This window comes from Gadus chalcogrammus, chromosome 22 (genome assembly GCF_026213295.1).
Source record: "Gadus chalcogrammus isolate NIFS_2021 chromosome 22, NIFS_Gcha_1.0, whole genome shotgun sequence".
In the NCBI taxonomy this organism is placed as follows: domain Eukaryota; kingdom Metazoa; phylum Chordata; class Actinopteri; order Gadiformes; family Gadidae; genus Gadus; species Gadus chalcogrammus.
In genome coordinates, this window is record NC_079433.1 from 4756155 (window position 1) to 4773529 (window position 17375).

Below are 17375 nucleotides of genomic sequence, written 5' to 3' on the forward strand. Positions count from 1 at the left end.
CCCCATCCTTGGGATTCTGAGCAGTGATTGTAGAGTGTCACACAACCAATCTCGCCTCATTGACTTATCAGACTTTACACTCTTCAGTTTTGCACATGCGCAATCCTACCTTCAAAAACTCCTTATAGTCATACCGTTGTGTGAGAATGAATATATTTTCTTTAGATAATGGTCTCAATTATAATGTCGGGGAATTATCTTGTGCTTAAAATAGACACCGTTTCACCGATAAGCCCCCCCAAAACGTGCCCAATCATACATGACGTTTGATTTGCGAAACGGGAAATTACGCCGCTTCCCCGGGTCGGTATTTCCTGACGGGTTTCCCTCACGGAGGCGGAGAGGCTGGCCGGCACACTAGAGTTCACACCGGTCTCTCTACCGAGGCGAGGACGCCGGCTACCCAGGTCCTTTTCTACCGGCTCGACATCGCCGAACGACCTGTGTCATGCGGACCAGTACTCACGACGGGTCCATTTTTAAAACAGGTACAACATTGGCGTTGAAATCTGCCTGAAATTTGACTCGTACGAGGCTAATTTCCTAGCTCAAGCTAAGCTAATGACGTTAGCCGATGCTAACGCTAACCGAATTAATCTCACTCCCTCGCCGGGGAGAAATCCTCGTCCGACGAATAAACACTGATCGTTTTCCCCTCGTTTCTTTTCAGAGGTAACGCGCGGGGCGAGGCTTTGACGGACGGACCGGTCGACGGTGACACGATTAGGTCAACTTTCGACTGACAGTTGACACGAAAGCAGAGGGTAGGGAAGGAGGAAACTCTGGTGTTGGGAGAGTGAACCCCTCGAAGCGGCCCGGTTCCACACAGCGACCCAAGCCGTGGGGGTGGTGGTGTGGGGGGAACTCTGAAGTGACAGCCACCAGGGCTGTAACGCCAAGTCGCAGAGGAACCTGCGCTAATCTTTCCATATCGGGAGCCGGGGTGACCGGACAGAGACCCCATGAATGGAAATCGGAACATCAGGTGCGGTATTCTCGGTGGTTGCCATTCATGGCACGCCGGTTGTTTTTAAATAAGCGCGGTATGGTCTTTATGGGGCTCCACTTGGACCACCGCACATGTATTGGTAGACCGGTCATCTGTTGTGCTTGTTTGGAGCCCTACTGTGACTTTATGGGGTCAAACTTCAAAGGGCAGGGTCGCTGACGCTGTTTGAATATACTACACCGATGTTGGTCGAAAGTGAAAGTTACACAGTTCTTGTATACATGGGCTGTTTCCAGTCGTCCTAAACTATAGTTGACAAATATTTGAACGGGATTGTTTAGTTATTTTTTTTATCCATGGTGATGCTGCTGAGTGGTTGTGTCTAGTGCTGAAACCAGTCCCACTCGTTTCCTTTCTCGACGTCACGGCTGTCCGTGGCAGATGGTGATCACGGCGGCGTCAGGTGTACTTGAAGCCTGGCTTCGTACCGTAGGTCCATCGCGGACGCCTGCACTGACTCGCTTCCGTTTGACGGAGTGGCTTGTCTTTCACACCGGCTGTTGCCATGGCTACAGCAGCCATTGAATACTCCTTTTGCCACATCCACCGGTAATTGATTGTCGTCACCAGAAATAGTCAATCTACCTCTGCCCACTGGCTATAAAGGTACTTTATGTTTGGAGCACGGTAGCCTGTGCGATATTGATTGTCTGTGTGCTGGCTGTCTGGCTATCGGATTGGACATTATGGGCAGGCATACAATGATGGTATCGACGAGATCGTTAGAATGAATCACCAAATTTACCTTGTATTCACCATGCTATACTGTAGTGAAATCAAGCACAATTGTCTTATTGTGCGAGATTCTAGTCGGTTTCTGAATAAGCGTTATCACAAGGCAATTGGATTGTAGCTTATGCATTCTCTTTTTATTGAATCCTTTTCTCTTTTAAGTCTGTGCTTCAATCCAAAAGAATGCCTGGTTTGTGTAGTGTAGGTGTTTTCTACCTAAACATAGTTTAAAACGTCACAAATAAATTGGAAGTACGAAAAAGATACAGCTTTTCCTTCTGGGCCCTCAAAAGATAAGTACGACAAATGTGGACGCACCTGCCCTTCACATCAGCCGGCAGTTGGTTGCCATAGAGAAAGGGTTACCAGGTGTGTTCTGTTGGCATGGCAACGGCACACCAGAGGGAAAAGGAGGGCCATTGGTGGGAATTTTTGGTGTTTCTAAACAAGGCACAGTCTCCGATCGTTGTGTCTGAAGCACTTATTTCAACAAATGTGTCAATGCTCCACTAAACTCTGCTCAACCCCCATCTTTCCTGCCTACATGGGAACATGATCTAATTCCCTCCTAAATGTGAATATGACGTGGGTTAAGGCGGTTATCTCTTCAGAACTATGTGCAAATATATTAAAATGAAGTCAGGCGGGCTGCTGGCTTGTATTCCAGCTGTTAATTTAAGTGGTTGTAACATATGCTGCAACGTACTGTTTTGTTATTCTGCAGAGGCAATCTCACACTCTGCCCTTTTTTTTTTAAAACTTGCATAAGCGCTCTACGACTCTACAAACAGTGTTTTATTTTCACAGTAAGCAGTGAATTTTTCAAACAGTTGTGTTGTGTATGCTTTTTGACTTAAAACTAATCATGATTTCATACGTTTCTTAAAGTCGCCGTATTTAATGTTTCGCCCTTCCCACTTAGTATGCAGTTAGTTATAATTGAAAAACTGTCTGTGCAACTGTGTGAGGCGAACTACTACTAGCTCTGCTGGGTGGTGCGAGTGGTTTTGGGCCTGTTGATGAGGTACGGGCTGGCGAGCATTATCTTATTTGTAGGATACCTCAGTTATAGGATGTGTTTTTACATCATTGAAATTAAAATCATGTGGCATTGACTAGAGCTATGTCTGGGTTACTGGATTTGGCTTCGAGCTGGTTGAAATCAGTCCCACTGCGATATATAACTTTATTCAACCCGGCGTGAGGTGCGTTCAGACGCACGTCTTTAAGGAGCAGGTAGGGTGAGGCTCCGGGAGGACGGGGATCGAACCCCGTACCCTCTCAGACACTGACCTCCCGTCGTGGGTTTTGTTGTGGTCTCAGGAGCCGCAGGGGCCCAGGCCCTCTTCTCGTTGCCACGGCGACCGGGCTATGGCACCATGGGGAAGCCCATCAAGCTGCTGGCCAACTGCTTCCAGGTGGACATCCCCAAGATCGATGTCTACCTGTACGAGGTGGACATCAAGCCTGAGAAGTGTCCGCGGCGCGTCAACAGGTACACACACACACACACACATTCACTAGAATACACACACACACACACATTCACTAGAATACACACACACACACACTACCCCATATACACACAAACAGGCATGCATATATACACAAGAATATACACACAAACACGCACGCCCAAATTCAAATATATATGACCATACAGGGTATGTGTATCAAAATTATAATGTACTGTAGTATCATGCATATACGTTTGTTTCACGAAACTAATGCATAACCAGATCTAACCAGGAACTTTTTTTATCAAAAAGTCTGTGCAAGGCTATTGATAAGGGCTTAAGCAATGAATCAGATGAAGTAATAAATGCAGTAGTAAGCCTTGTGCAGAACCGTCACCTCTCTATACGCCTATACCTTATCAACCACACTAGTTCAATCAAACCCAGTATTTGTACTCTTGTCTTATCTGCGGCGTCTGGCAGTCAAGACATGCCGACGCGATGCCCTTGCTGATTACCAAACGTGTTGTTGTGGTGGTGGTGTGCTCCGTCAGGGAGGTGGTGGACTCCATGGTGCAGCACTTCAAGGTGACCATCTTCGGCGACCGCCGGCCAGTGTACGACGGCAAGAGGAGCCTCTACACCGCGCACCCACTGCCCGTGGCCACGGCTGGGGTAAGGGCCTGCAGAGGCAGCGCATGCAGGCATACCACGCAGGCTGCGACCTGCAGGGATCAGTCTCACTCCCGTCTCGGTTGATTAAATTAACATCTGTCCCAGAGCGCCCCTTCCCCCACCTCCCTGAAGGGGATCTTCGAGATAAAATCAACGCTCATTTCACCGACTAGAGCCAGTCGTAGCTTTTGTAGTCTGCGTTCTTCCGCTATCTCTGCAAGAATCCGTGTTGGCAGCGGTTTGTGTTTTGCGACGTGAAGCTAAGCTAGCGTGTCTCTCGTTGCCCCCCGCGCTAGTCCGCGAGGCTAACCCGCGAGTGTTCTAATTCTGCCCCGTCTGCATGGAGCTAGCTACTCGACAGGCTAGCGCTTGCGCTAACACATGCCCACCCCCCCGCCGCCCCTGGTCTTCAGGTGGATCTGGACGTCACGCTGCCGGGCGAAGGAGGCAAGGACCGACCCTTCAAGGTGTCCATCAAGTTTGTGTCGCTGGTCAGCTGGCACATGCTGCACGAGGTGCTGCAGGGCCGCGGGGTGCCCGAGCCCCTGGACCTGGACAAGCCGCTGAGCACCAACCCAGTCCACGCCGTCGATGTGGTGCTCCGACACCTGCCCTCCATGAAGTGAGTCCCCAGCCCCTGTGTCGCGTCCCGACGGCTTATGGCTTAGAGCGCAGGAGCTAGCCTTAGTACCTAGAATAGCATCCGACTGGGAATCTCTAGCAAGTTGTTGAGTTTCATCCGGCTGGTGGCTAGCATAGCATCTAGCTTGTTACCTAGCGTAGCAACTAGCTTAGTTCCTAGCATTGGATCCGAAGCAAGAACTAGAATTAATTCAATACTGATAAATATATTTGATTTATTTTCTAGCACCTAGTTTAATAATATCAAATTCAGTTTATCAAGTAATAAAATGATAATATCATCATGTAGCACCTAGCATAGCATCTAAACTTGTATGTAGTATTGCCTCATCACCTACCATAGCTCCTATCATAGCATCTTGCTTAGTAAAGCATGGAAAAGCATTATTAACTATATATGAAAACTAAAGAACTATAAAAAGAACAACCCCTGTGCTTAGAGCTGGAACTTGGTGTGTGTGTGTGTGTGTGTGTGTGTGTGTGTGTGTGTGTGTGTGTGTGTGTGTGTGTGTGTGTGTGTGTGTGTGTGTGTGTGTGTGTGTGTGTGTGTGTGTGTGTGTGTGTGTGTGTGTGTCCCATAGGCGACTCCCTTTACGATCAATGCCTCCCATTTAACCACACTCGCTGACTTCACTCTCAGCCACCGACGATCATTGCCCACTGCCTAATTGAAGCGGTTATAATAAAGGTGCCTTAGCTGAAGGCCTCCCTAAAATCCAACAACCTAAAAACAATGCTCTACAAAGAACGACCCCAAAACCCAATGTCGTAACTCGTCCGTGCCTCCGTCCTCAGCCCGGCACTGACCCACCTCCTCCTCCTCCCCCCCCCCCCCAGGTACACCCCGGTGGGCCGCTCCTTCTTCTCGTCCCCCGAGGGCTATGACCACCCGCTGGGCGGTGGCAGGGAGGTGTGGTTCGGCTTCCACCAGTCGGTGCGACCCGCCATGTGGAAGATGATGCTCAACATCGACGGTGAGTTGCTATGCAGACCCCCTCCTGTATCCCCAGGAGGCGTGTTCAAGATGTGTTTGAGTTTTTTTAGTTCGATCTTAAGAAATCAACTGTTCCAACAAGACTACGGTCACCATTAAGAACACCAGGATGTCTCGTATCATCTGGTTATACTTTGTTAATAATGGTCCTTCACCACTCTGACTCATTTTTACTTCTAAGGGGTTTTGACCTATATTTCTCTTTCTGAAAGGCTTCGTGGGTTTGTGTCAATTCTCAAATTACAAAGAGCATTCTTGATCCATTCATTTTTTTTTTATAAAATGTGATATGAAGTGATGCATGTTGCTATTCTGGGACCCTACAGCCAGAGGCAAACAGCTTTTGAATTGCCTTGCGTGGCTATCACTCCCCCGTTCCTCACCACGCATCGCTCCGCCCTGTTAACCCCCGCGCCCTGCTGTGTCGCCCGTCCAGTGTCCGCCACGGCCTTCTACAAGGCCCAGCCGGTCATCCAGTTCATGTGCGAGGTCCTGGACATCCACAACATCGACGAGCAGCCGCGGCCCCTCACAGACTCCCACCGCGTCAAGTTCACCAAAGAGATCAAAGGTAAGGACCTCTCTCACTCCACCGCCGGCAGACCTGGGGGGGGGGGGGGCACAGCTCAGTCTAGGGGTGACCGGTTCCCTCCCCAATGTCCGCACTCTGCATTTAGCCACCCGTGAGCAGGCATGAAACGGCGTCAACCCTGCCTGCTCGATAATGAGGGCGGATAAAAGTGTCTAGCGCTAAATGGAAAGGCCGTCGATGGGAGAGGGATGTCGCGTCCCGCTGGGGTTGGAGCATCCGATTTAGTGCGTTTCTGATGCTAAGCCTAGTTTAGCGATGAAAGCAGCAGCGGCGGATGAAAGCTGTGTTTGTGAGCAACGCGAGTCACAAGCTACCGACCGGCGGTGGGTGGTCTGTAAATTTGCGGGTCTCACAGCTGGCTTTTCCCATCCCTCGCTTCTGTGTCCATGCTTACCGCATCAATAGTGTGTGTGTGCGCGTCAATAGTGCATGTTCTGTAATGCGGGTGTTATTCACAACCCCCTATGGATTCTCTTCTCTTGTGAATCAATGACAAAAAGTACAAACGAGTAGACGCGGTCCTCGGGATGTTGTGGATGTTGTAATACCTTGGGGGGGGGGGCGGGAAAATGTCGAATATACCATGAAAAAATGATTTTCATGGTACATTAAAAAACATATTTAAACATAAATACTGAAGCTGTCGAAACGACAGCTTCAGTATTTATGTTTAAATATGTTTTTTAATACACCATGAAAATCGTTTTTGTTTTTTTTCAGCCGTAGAAAAGTGTCGGCTTGCGCTCATCTTAATATCACTGCAATGCCTCAACCCTAGCCTCATGTCTGATTGTAAGAAATAAAAAATGCCCTTTTTGATTATGTCTCACTCACAAGGATGTCCACCATCCGTAGGTCTGAAGGTGGAGGTTACGCACTGCGGCAGCATGCGCCGCAAGTACCGGGTCTGCAACGTCACGCGCCGCCCCGCCTCCCACCAGACGTACGCTCACACACACACACACACACACACACACACACACACACACACACACACACACACACACACACACACACACACACACACACACACACACACACACACACACACACACACACACACACACACACACACACACACACACACACACACACACATCCCACCCCAACCCTGGCAGGACCCTTCCTATAGTCCCCGCAGTGCAGCCACACAGGGCTCCACGGGGCCCCTTGGTAGACAACCACCGGCCAGCCTAAGCTCTGTGCCTTTTAACCTGGTTACGTTTGGGGTTGTCTTACGCCCTCGCAGTGACCAGCTGCTGCATCGTTGTCCGCATGTTAATGCGGCGGTGTTGGTTATGGTGATTATGTTTAAAGAAGCTGCCTTCCACCACATCTTTTTATTTAAATTGTAAATACAATAGGAATATTTTTTTTGTTTACAAAGCTAGCCGTGACATTTATCAAGCCTCCACTCTGGGGTTTGGTTTTGTTTATTCTCCGTCGTCCTGCCCGCACTTCCCCCCTTTGACCTTTAATGAATAACACCAAGGGGTCGATGCATGGATGGATCCTGATCAGGCGTTGACTCACCCCCCCCCCCCTGGCCTGTGTGGGTGTGCAGGTTCCCCCTGCAGCTGGAGAACGGGCAGACGGTGGAGCGCACGGTGGCCCAGTACTTCAGGGAGAAGTACAACCTGCAGCTCAAGTACCCCCACCTGCCCTGCCTGCAGGTGGGGCAGGAGCAGAAGCACACCTACCTGCCCCTCGAGGTGAGCACAGAGGCTGACGCCCGGCACGCCAACTACGGTGGCCACAGAGGACCGCTCATGTCTAAGAGACTGGATTAAAATGTGTTTTATCGAATCAATGTTTTGACCCAAAGGGCCGCCATTTTAAATGTTTACTCTATGCATTTTTTATTTTGCGTATTTACTGACTTAAAGTTGTTTTTGCGTTGCATTAGATGCGTACGAAGTCAATACGTTGAGTTATTGTACGACATGTATTATTGACATTACCATATACTGTCGTTTTTATTTTATTTTTTTTTTTTTAAAAGAGTAATTCTTGCTGATGATTCCCCCCATCGTTATGACTCTCTGTAGAGTAGTCGGCCCTGCCTGAACCCATTGTGCCCTGGTTGTGTGTGTGTGCGTGTGTTAGGTGTGTAACATTGTGGCCGGCCAGCGCTGCATCAAGAAGCTGACAGACAACCAGACGTCCACCATGATCAAAGCCACGGCCCGCTCGGCCCCGGACAGGCAGGAGGAGATCAGCCGACTGGTGAGTGGCGGCCACACGGTCAGCAGCCAACCAGGCGCTCCACATGACCTGGTTAAGGCTTCCTCTCCCAGCCGCTTGTGTTCCTAACTTGGGCCCTGCTTTGAAGTTAAGATGAACTTCATTAATCCCAGATAGGACATTTGGGTGGAAATTGCCTAATCCAATTTTATTTGTATTATTCCCATCATATTAACCAGCCCACAAATATGCACAGGGGTCAAAGTTCAATGTATTCAAACCTCCCCCCTCTGCCTTAACTGATTTTATACAACTAAAATATGACAGGACTTTTATTTTCTTAAACCTCAAACTTTCTACCACTGCAGGAGCTTTTATTTTCTAACTTGCTTTTACTCCAGCTTGCTGGATACATATCTAAACTGCAATTAAAATGTTCGTGGGGACATTTTGCAATCTGAGGGTATCTGGTTTAATTGCGTTTTAGTTAGGCAGCTGTTGGGGGGCCGGGTACTTTGTCGTGTTGTATTCGGAGGAGAGCTGTTGCATGCAGCAGGTTTGCCTGGAAGTCCCATCTCCCTCCCAGGTATACACCACTATACACGGAACCCATACCGGTGAACGGGTCTCTCGTTCCCAGCGTCAGATGGCTGTCATTCAGAGCATGAATATCTGTGAATATCCAATACCTTTCTCCCTTTAAACCAACCACCTTACCAACCCCATGAACTGATATTGAGCTTCTCGATTCCTTAAAGACACATCCCCACAGCAACGCCATGCGGCTTTAAAGGTCACTTTCAGTTTAGATTTCGGCGCGTTCCTGGCAGGCTGTCAATATTGTTAAAACGTGTAGAACGCAGGGAACTCCACCTACCCGGGCCAACAAGTAAACGTTGGCTGACAAGCCTACTTAAGCTTCCAGAACAACGTCACCTGAGGAGAATGTCTCAACAATGAAAAGCATGCGCTAGTTGTAACCAAAATGTACGCATTTTACCAGCAACCATTTCTAGGGCTGACCCCTTCGTAGGAGGGAGGATTAAAAAAAATAAAAGTCCTGTCATATTACTAGTTGTATAGATCGGTTGGCTCAGGGGGGGCTTTTATTTTGGAAAACGTATATTTTTTTTAATTATGTTTTCAAAAATAAAAGCCCCCACTGGAGGGGTCAGCCTAGCACTTTTAAAACGCACACAAGAAACGCACGCCCCACCTGTTTCTCAACGGGTGGGACATCACTGTACGTTAAACGCGCTGTCCTCCCGGTCCCGGCTCACAGGTGCGCAGCGCCAACTACGAGGCGGACCCGTTCGTCCAGGAGTTCCAGTTCCGCGTGCGTGACGAGATGGCCCAGGTGACGGGCCGCGTGCTGCCCGCCCCCATGCTGCAGTACGGCGGCCGCGTCAGCTCGGAGCACTTCATGGTACCTCTCTCTCTACCCTCTATAACGTCTGGTTTACCGTGTGTGGGGGTTTCACCATCAACGGTGGTATGACAATACAGCCGGCCGCTGGAATCCAAACATAACGTGTGCTCATGTGGGATAACCTTGCGCTGTATGTTGATGTTGTACTCGCTAACGGGTGCAACCCCTGGTCTAGAGTTGCTCTTATCGGTTATTCTCTAGTTTTGCGATACATTGAAGGCTGGTATAAAACAACCTTACAAGGATATATTCACGTTGGTCCAACTATTGTAGTGAACTACTGAATCCTATGATCAGCTTTTTAGAAACCTGCTGTACCTTCGAAAACAAACAAACCAAAAATCGTCTGTGATTTGATTCCATCTTTGATTAAAGGTTGTTTAAAGGGGACCTATTATGCTTTTTCGACTTTTATGACCTATAAACGTTGTTATAATGATTGATAGTCATGTCTAACCATACTAAAGCGTCAAATAATGACGTACACGCATCTCGACGTATTCCCTGCTGACAGTCTGGGGTGGCTGTGCAGAGCGCTAAACAATCGGGACAACGTTTGCGATTCACTTGTTCACATTTCCGGGAAATCATCTACGTAGAGGCACTCCTGCCACGCCCCCATATGCCTGGTCAAATCTGCCCGCGCGCACGCGCGCTTCAAGGAAGGTAACCAATCACAACAGAGTTGGGTTGGCAGGAGGGGGGCGAGGGGGCGGAGAAGGACGAAACCGAGCGTTGACAGAGAATGCTGAAAGCGCCCAGATGAGAGGAAGAGTTTCCCGAAAATCTACATAGATTTTTGTGCATGGTTAAACATGTCTATCAATCGTTATTACAACGTTTATAGGTCATAAAAGTCGAAAAAGCATAATAGGTCCCCTTTAAGAGTGAAAAAAAGTCTGGGAAAAAAATTATGAATTGGTTGATGGACTGTTTGAATCAATGCCCATCGCCCAGCTGCCACTTCCTCCTGCCCTCAACACATCTTTTGTGTTTGTTTGTGTGTCGTCCCGTCCCCCGCCAGCCTCAGCAGATGAACCCTGGGCTGTCGTTGCAGAACCGCACGGTGGCCACGCCCAGCCACGGTGTGTGGGACATGAGGGGCAAGCAGTTCCACACCGGCGTGGAGATCAAGATGTGGGCCATCGCCTGCTTCGCCACGCAGAGGCAGTGCCGCGAGGAGATCCTCAAGTCAGTACTGCCCCCTGCACGCCTCCCTGGGAAACCCCTTAGCACCAGGCGTTATGATGTTTTTATACCAAAGAAAGTTATTTACAAAATAGTTTGTCCATAGTTATGAAGGAGTTGTGGGAAAAAGAAGACATGATGGAACAATATAACCCTTTAAGGAACGCCTATATTTATATGTATCAGATATTAGGGCTGGGTATCGTGGCCAATTTCCTAATTCGATTAGATTTCGTTTCATAAGGTTCTGAATCGATTAATTTCGATTCAATCTGCTCTTAAATAATGAAAATTGCTCAACTGTGTTACAAAATACAAATGTACTTTATTTTTTCTCTTCATCTTAAACAACAGGTTTTGAGTGCAAACCAAGGACAGTTTAAACTTAGCTGGAGCTGTAAACAAAACTCAAGGCTCAAAAGTGCAATTTTGAAATTAGAAAGGAATTGCAAGTGAAAGTGTACTTGTCCTACAACGCTCCATCGCTGCAAATTGCATTAAGGCATTGTTTATTAAAGTGCAAAAATAATAATAATGGTAACAAAAAAAAACATACATATATGTATAAAAAATCGATCTCATGCCCTATGAATCGATATTGCAAAATTTAAATGAAATCGATCCAAAATCGATTAAATCTTTTTTTTTTACCCAGCCCAATTAGATATGTTTATTTATTTATTTATTTCAAATGGTGTAATGTCCCTCCACCTGCAGGGGCTTCACGGACCAGCTGAGGAAGATCTCCAAGGATGCGGGGATGCCCATCCAGGGCCAGCCCTGCTTCTGTAAATACGCCCAGGGGGCGGACAGCGTGGAGCCCATGTTCAGACACCTGAAGAACACCTACGCCGGCCTGCAGCTCATCATCGTCATCCTGCCCGGGAAGACGCCCGTCTACGGTACTGAGAAGCTGGGATTGGACCCCGATGTCTGCAGTCTAGCTCTAGGCATCCTTAAAGGGCTCATGTCACGCCACCAGGTGTGAGTGTGGTTAGCTGGTGCAAGCCGTTTGAAAATCATTCCCTCCCTGTGCCGTGGTGACATCACAAGTGGGCGTGTTCACCCTGATATATGAATGATGGATGAGCGACATTTGCTCTGGTCCACTGGGTAGGCTGGTAGACTGAAATATAAGAGAAAAGCCCTCACCCTCACCGTTGACTTCCCAACCTGTATCTGAATGAGGCGTTTCGTAGATGGCGCCATGTAAAAACCAAGGAAGCGTATGATGCATGGCATCTGGTGAAAGGTTTTTATCACGCTCTACCAGTTCAGGAGAAGGTTGAGGGGAAGGTTTATGGCTGAGCTGTAATTTAAAAAGATACCCCATCTCGTTTATTTCTTTATTGGTTTGCACTTTATCAATCATTCATTACACATTGCATTGCTCTGTCTTCAAGAGCCTTAGGCCCAATCCCATTTCTACCCCTTACCCCTTCCCCTTACTCCTTCAAAACAAGGGGGAGGGGTAAGGGGTAGAAATGGGATTGGGCCTTAATGGCTCATTGTGAAACGACCAGCTCTGTGCCAGTCATTTAACGTCATGATGGTTGAACCGGCTCCCCCGTGTCCCTCCCCCCCAACAGCGGAGGTGAAGCGTGTGGGAGACACCCTGCTGGGCATGGCCACCCAGTGCGTCCAGGTGAAGAACGTGGTGAAGACCTCCCCGCAGACCCTGTCCAACCTCTGCCTGAAGATCAACGTGAAGCTGGGGGGCATCAACAACATCCTGGTACCGCACCAACGGTAAAAACCGCCAGCTGCCGCAAGAGGCTCAAGACTCGCGTGTTCGGATACACCTAGCCAATTATCCTTCTTCTGACAAATGTTACTTAATCTAAGTCGATTTGGATTAGTGTCTGCTAAATGCCCTGTATGTAAATGTACACCACATCCCCTTCTGAATGCCTCACCCACTCAAGCGATTCACTTTCTCTTTTGGTAGAATTTCTCAAACTAAACTGGAAACGGGGTGTAACTCGACCACCTGCAGAGTTTAGGCCTTCAGAGATAGAGAGATCAAGTTCCCTCGTGTTCCATTCTTTATATTTGGAATGCGCGTTAACAATATGAAAATGGGATGTGGCGACCCACCCCTTCCATACAGCACGATTCCGGTTGGTTCTGAGGGTGTTGGTCTCATTCTGCTCCCTCCCCCCCCCCCCCCCCCCCCCCCCCACCAGCCCCTCCGTGTTCCAGCAGCCCGTCATCTTCCTGGGCGCCGACGTCACCCACCCCCCAGCGGGCGACGGCAAGAAGCCGTCTATCGCAGCGGTAAGGACCTCCACCTCGTCCCCGGGTTCACCCCAGCCGTCCCTCAGTCGATCACAACGTGTTCGTAATGTATGTTCGTGGAACGCCGCGCGGCTGTTGGCCAAGCCTTTCTCTTTGTGGTGGTGGCACCGTAGCTGTTAAGACGCACAGAAAGCTGGAGGGGAAAGCGATTTCCTTGGAAGCTCTGTGTGTGACTCATATCGCCCATGAAACGGATGGCTGATTTAGTCATTGGCGAGGAACTGCTTTTTCATGGGTTTAGAACATTTTTGGTCGCGATCCAGAGTCGGCTCCAAACCCACCAGTGTTGTTTTTTAGAGACGTAGGAGCAGGGAAGACGACGCGTTCTCACACACTGGCCTCTGATCGTTAAGGTATAAACCAAATGCCTGTGAACAGCCGCCAGGCCTTCCTGCCTATTCTGTTCATCTGATTGTCAACGTTCCTTTCAATTCAATTCGACTTTTATAGCCCTTAATCACCATTACAGTCTCAAAGGGCTTGACAGGCCAAATATTTATGACGACCCTGTGACCCAAGAAAAATAAATAAAAACTCCCTTTAAGGTGACACATTACAACATCAGGTGCGAGTGTGATTAGCCGTTACAAGCCTTTTGGCTTGTAACGGCTAATCACACTCGCACCTGATGGTGTAACACATCACCTTTTCAATCAGCGAGGGGGAGAAACCTTGAGAAGGAACGCAGAGTGGTGGGGGAGCATCTCCTTCCAGGGATGCTCCCTACCTGTCCTCGCTCCTCCAGTCAACGCGTTGCTCTCTCGTCCCCCCTCTGGAGGTGGTGGGCAGCATGGACGCCCACCCCAGCAGGTACTGTGCCACGGTGCGGGTCCAGAGGCCCAGGCAGGAGGTGATCCAGGACCTGGCCTCCATGGTGCGGGAGCTGCTGATCCAGTTCTACAAGTCCACGCGCTACAAGCCCACGCGCATCATCTTCTACCGGGACGGAGTCTCGGAAGGACAGTTCAGACAGGTACCGGCCGGGGTCAGGCTAGGGGGCAGCTCGGTGGCCCATGTCGCCGGTGTGTTGTGGGTTGAGGTCCGACCTGGTGTTGGCACTATCCTGGGCCTAATGTACCGCTCGGATTCTCAACCTTGACGCTTTGCTCAAAAGTTAACGCATTAAACTCTGAACCTGAAGGGCGCTGCCCTCTCGAGGAGCCTCCCATCAGAAGACCGCTTAGTTTGCGCGTACTCAAAAGCAACAGCGTTTGGATTCCATGGGTTTCTTCATTATAAACATGAAGGAAGCCATCGATGAAATCCCTTATTAACTCCTGTCTGTTGTCTGGCTACGTTCCAAACGATTAGCTGAACGCGGATCCTGTGAGGACCGCTTTAAAGAGGAACCCCAACGCTTGTATTGAACTGCTTTGGTTGCCAGCCAGAGTTTATACTGCCCTTGTCGAGGGGCACTATTCTTCAAGTACATCATCGTACTAGACCTCATTCAACCAGTGACCTTCAGTGAGGTTTCGTCATTGAAGCGACGGCAAAGTGACGGTGGAGCGGGCGCGGTTTCCCCCTCCCAGGTGCTGTACTACGAGCTGCTGGCCATCCGGGAGGCGTGCATCGCCCTGGAGAAGGAGTACCAGCCGGGCATCACCTACATCGTGGTGCAGAAGCGTCACCACACCCGCCTCTTTTGTGCCGACCGCAACGAACGGGTGAGAGTGGCCCACACCGCTTCCCCCTGATCGATGATATGGATTTAGAGGAGATGAATGAGTCTGTGGTTTTTGTAATCAAGCTAGGGGGAAATGGATTAGAGCGACAGCCTTGTGTTTGTCTCCCGGGGTACAAAAAGGGATTGAGAATGCAATGGCTTTCTACTCGACGGACGCAGCTTCTGATTGGGCAAACGGGGCTTTGCGTCTCTGCTTGGGGAGAAAGAATGATCTCTAGTACCCCCTGACTTATCGTGTGTGTGTGTGTGTTTGTTTACGTAAGGTGGGACGAAGCGGAAACATTCCTGCTGGCACCACGGTGGACACGGACATCACCCACCCCTACGAGTTTGACTTTTACCTCTGCAGTCACGCTGGGATCCAGGCAAGGGTCCTATGTTTACCGTCTGTCGCTCTGGCTCTGACTTGCTCTCTCTCTCTCTCACACACTCGCATGCTCTCCCTGAGGTTGGCACTTGACCCAGTCTCTTTCTTTTCTGTCTCTCCTTGACCTAACATGAACCTGTCTCTCTTTCTCCGTCTCTCTCGCTCTGTCCTGTCTCTCGTCCTAACTTGAACATGCATGTCTCATCGTCCCAATTTCTGTCTCTCTTTCTTGGTCTCTCTGTCCTAACTTCTGTCTCTTTCTCTCTGTCCCTCTAGCTCTCTCGCTCTCTCTCTCTCTCTCTGTCTCTCTCTCTCTGTCTCTCGTCCTTACTCGCACATGCATGTTTCTCCGCCCTATCTTCTCTCGTTCTCTCTCGGTCTCCGTCCATCTCCCTCTACGTCTCTCGTCCCAACTCAACCCTTTCCTCCTCCCAGGGCACGAGCCGGCCCTCCCACTACCACGTCCTGTGGGACGACAACTGCTTCACGGCGGACGAGTTCCAGCTGCTCACCTACCAGCTGTGCCACACCTACGTGCGCTGCACGCGCTCCGTGTCCATCCCCGCGCCCGCCTACTACGCACACCTGGTGGCCTTCCGCGCACGCTACCACCTGGTGGACAAGGAGCACGACAGGTGAGCCGCAACACGCGCACGGAGGGGCGTGGGTGTGTGTGTGCGCGTGTGTGTTTGTATAGGAGTGGCAAGGTATTCAACTTAAAGATTCTTCTAGTAGTCTGACTGGTGTGTCAGCATTCTCCAGATGTTTCCTTGATGCGTAATAGATGGTTAGCTTCACTCTATTCACTCTACTCCATCAGGATGGAAAAACGGAGCGGTCGCATTTAAAAGGTGTTGTGGTTCAGGTGTTCTGGGTTCGATCCCCAATGTCTGCAGTCTAATCTGTAGGCACCCTCGCGCAAGATGTCCCCTAAAACCTAATACCTGCTCCTGGATGAACGGTATCTGAAGTCGCGCCAAAATCTGCTCAATAATGAGTGTCTGTTAAAAAACGAGTTTCTGCCAAATAATAAGTGTCTGCCAAATAACGAGTTTCTGTTAAATAACGAATTCCTGCCAAAAAAACGAGTTTCTGCCAAATTACGAGAATCTGCTTGAATTAGTATGGAAATGGCAGCACAGAACAGTGTGTGTGTATGTGTGTGCGTCTCCCTGGTGCGGGCCTCACCCTTCCCTCTCTCGCCCCCTCCCCCCCAGTGCGGAGGGCAGCCACGTGTCGGGCCAGAGCAACGGCCGGGACCCCCAGGCGCTGGCCAAGGCGGTGCAGATCCACCACGACACCCTGAGGACCATGTACTTCGCCTGAGGCCCCGACACACCCCACCACCAGTATACACGCCCCCCTCCCCCCCTCACCCCCCTCTAAGGACAAGCCTACCAGGTCCAGCGCTGGCGGCACCCCCCCCACACACACACACGTGTAGAACGCCAGACTGATGGGATATATATATACATATATATCTCTATATATTTATATATATATTATATATATATATATATACACACAGGACAAGCCAGAGAGGAGAACAGCCACAGTATGCAATACCAAACCAGCCAATCGTTTACATTCTGCCCCTCCCCCTCCGTCAGATCCACACTTATCCCCTTCCTCCTCCACTCCTCCTCCTCCTCTTCCTCCTCTGGTGTCGGTTCCCTCAGCTCTGACGTCGGCGGGTAGCGGGGCGCCGTCCTATCCGCTACTCTTAGCTAGCTCATCCAAACGTTTTTCTTTCGTCTCTGGTGTCTCAGTCCCGGAGGTAGCTGTTAACGGTTCTGTTTGTGTCGGTGCTCCCGAGAGGTAACGGGAAACGCTATGAAATGCTCTGCAGCCTACGGCGATTAGCCCTAATCATGCTGGTTTATACTGTCCATGTTTTTATCTGTGTGTGCGTGCGTGTGTGTGTGTGTGCATGTGTGTGTCTCAGCTTGCCCTGCTGCAGCACTGTACGGGTGTTAGGCCTGTTTTAGCAGTAACGTCCCTCACTAGGGGCCAAGCCTGGTAAATAATGGTGGAACTATTGTGAAATGTGCGGCGTTGGCGCTTTCTCAAAACGACACGGCAACAAAAACAAGGCCACCTGCTCCTCCAGGTCGCTTTACT

At 49.7% G+C, this 17375-nt stretch overlaps 1 protein-coding gene across 2 annotated transcripts; it reads left to right on the forward strand.

The window, feature by feature from the left end:
- Positions 1–125: 125 nt before the first annotated feature.
- Positions 126–16603, forward strand: ago3b (argonaute RISC catalytic component 3b). Of its 2 annotated transcripts, none has more exons than XM_056583199.1 (20): positions 126–488; positions 671–985; positions 3065–3236; positions 3753–3873; positions 4287–4495; positions 5353–5489; positions 5946–6080; positions 6939–7044; positions 7666–7813; positions 8208–8327; positions 9568–9711; positions 10739–10905; positions 11620–11804; positions 12492–12651; positions 13089–13179; positions 13979–14173; positions 14733–14867; positions 15151–15252; positions 15690–15889; positions 16472–16603. In XM_056583199.1, the coding sequence occupies exons 2-20, from the start codon at positions 967–969 to the stop codon at positions 16578–16580; spliced, it is 2655 nt and encodes an 884-aa protein (XP_056439174.1). In that variant the 5' UTR covers positions 126–488; positions 671–966; the 3' UTR covers positions 16581–16603. The 2 variants fall into 2 exon arrangements, with proteins under 2 accessions (XP_056439174.1, XP_056439175.1); XM_056583200.1 differs by having other exon boundaries at positions 6957–7044.
- The last annotated feature ends 772 nt before the right edge of the window (positions 16604–17375 follow it).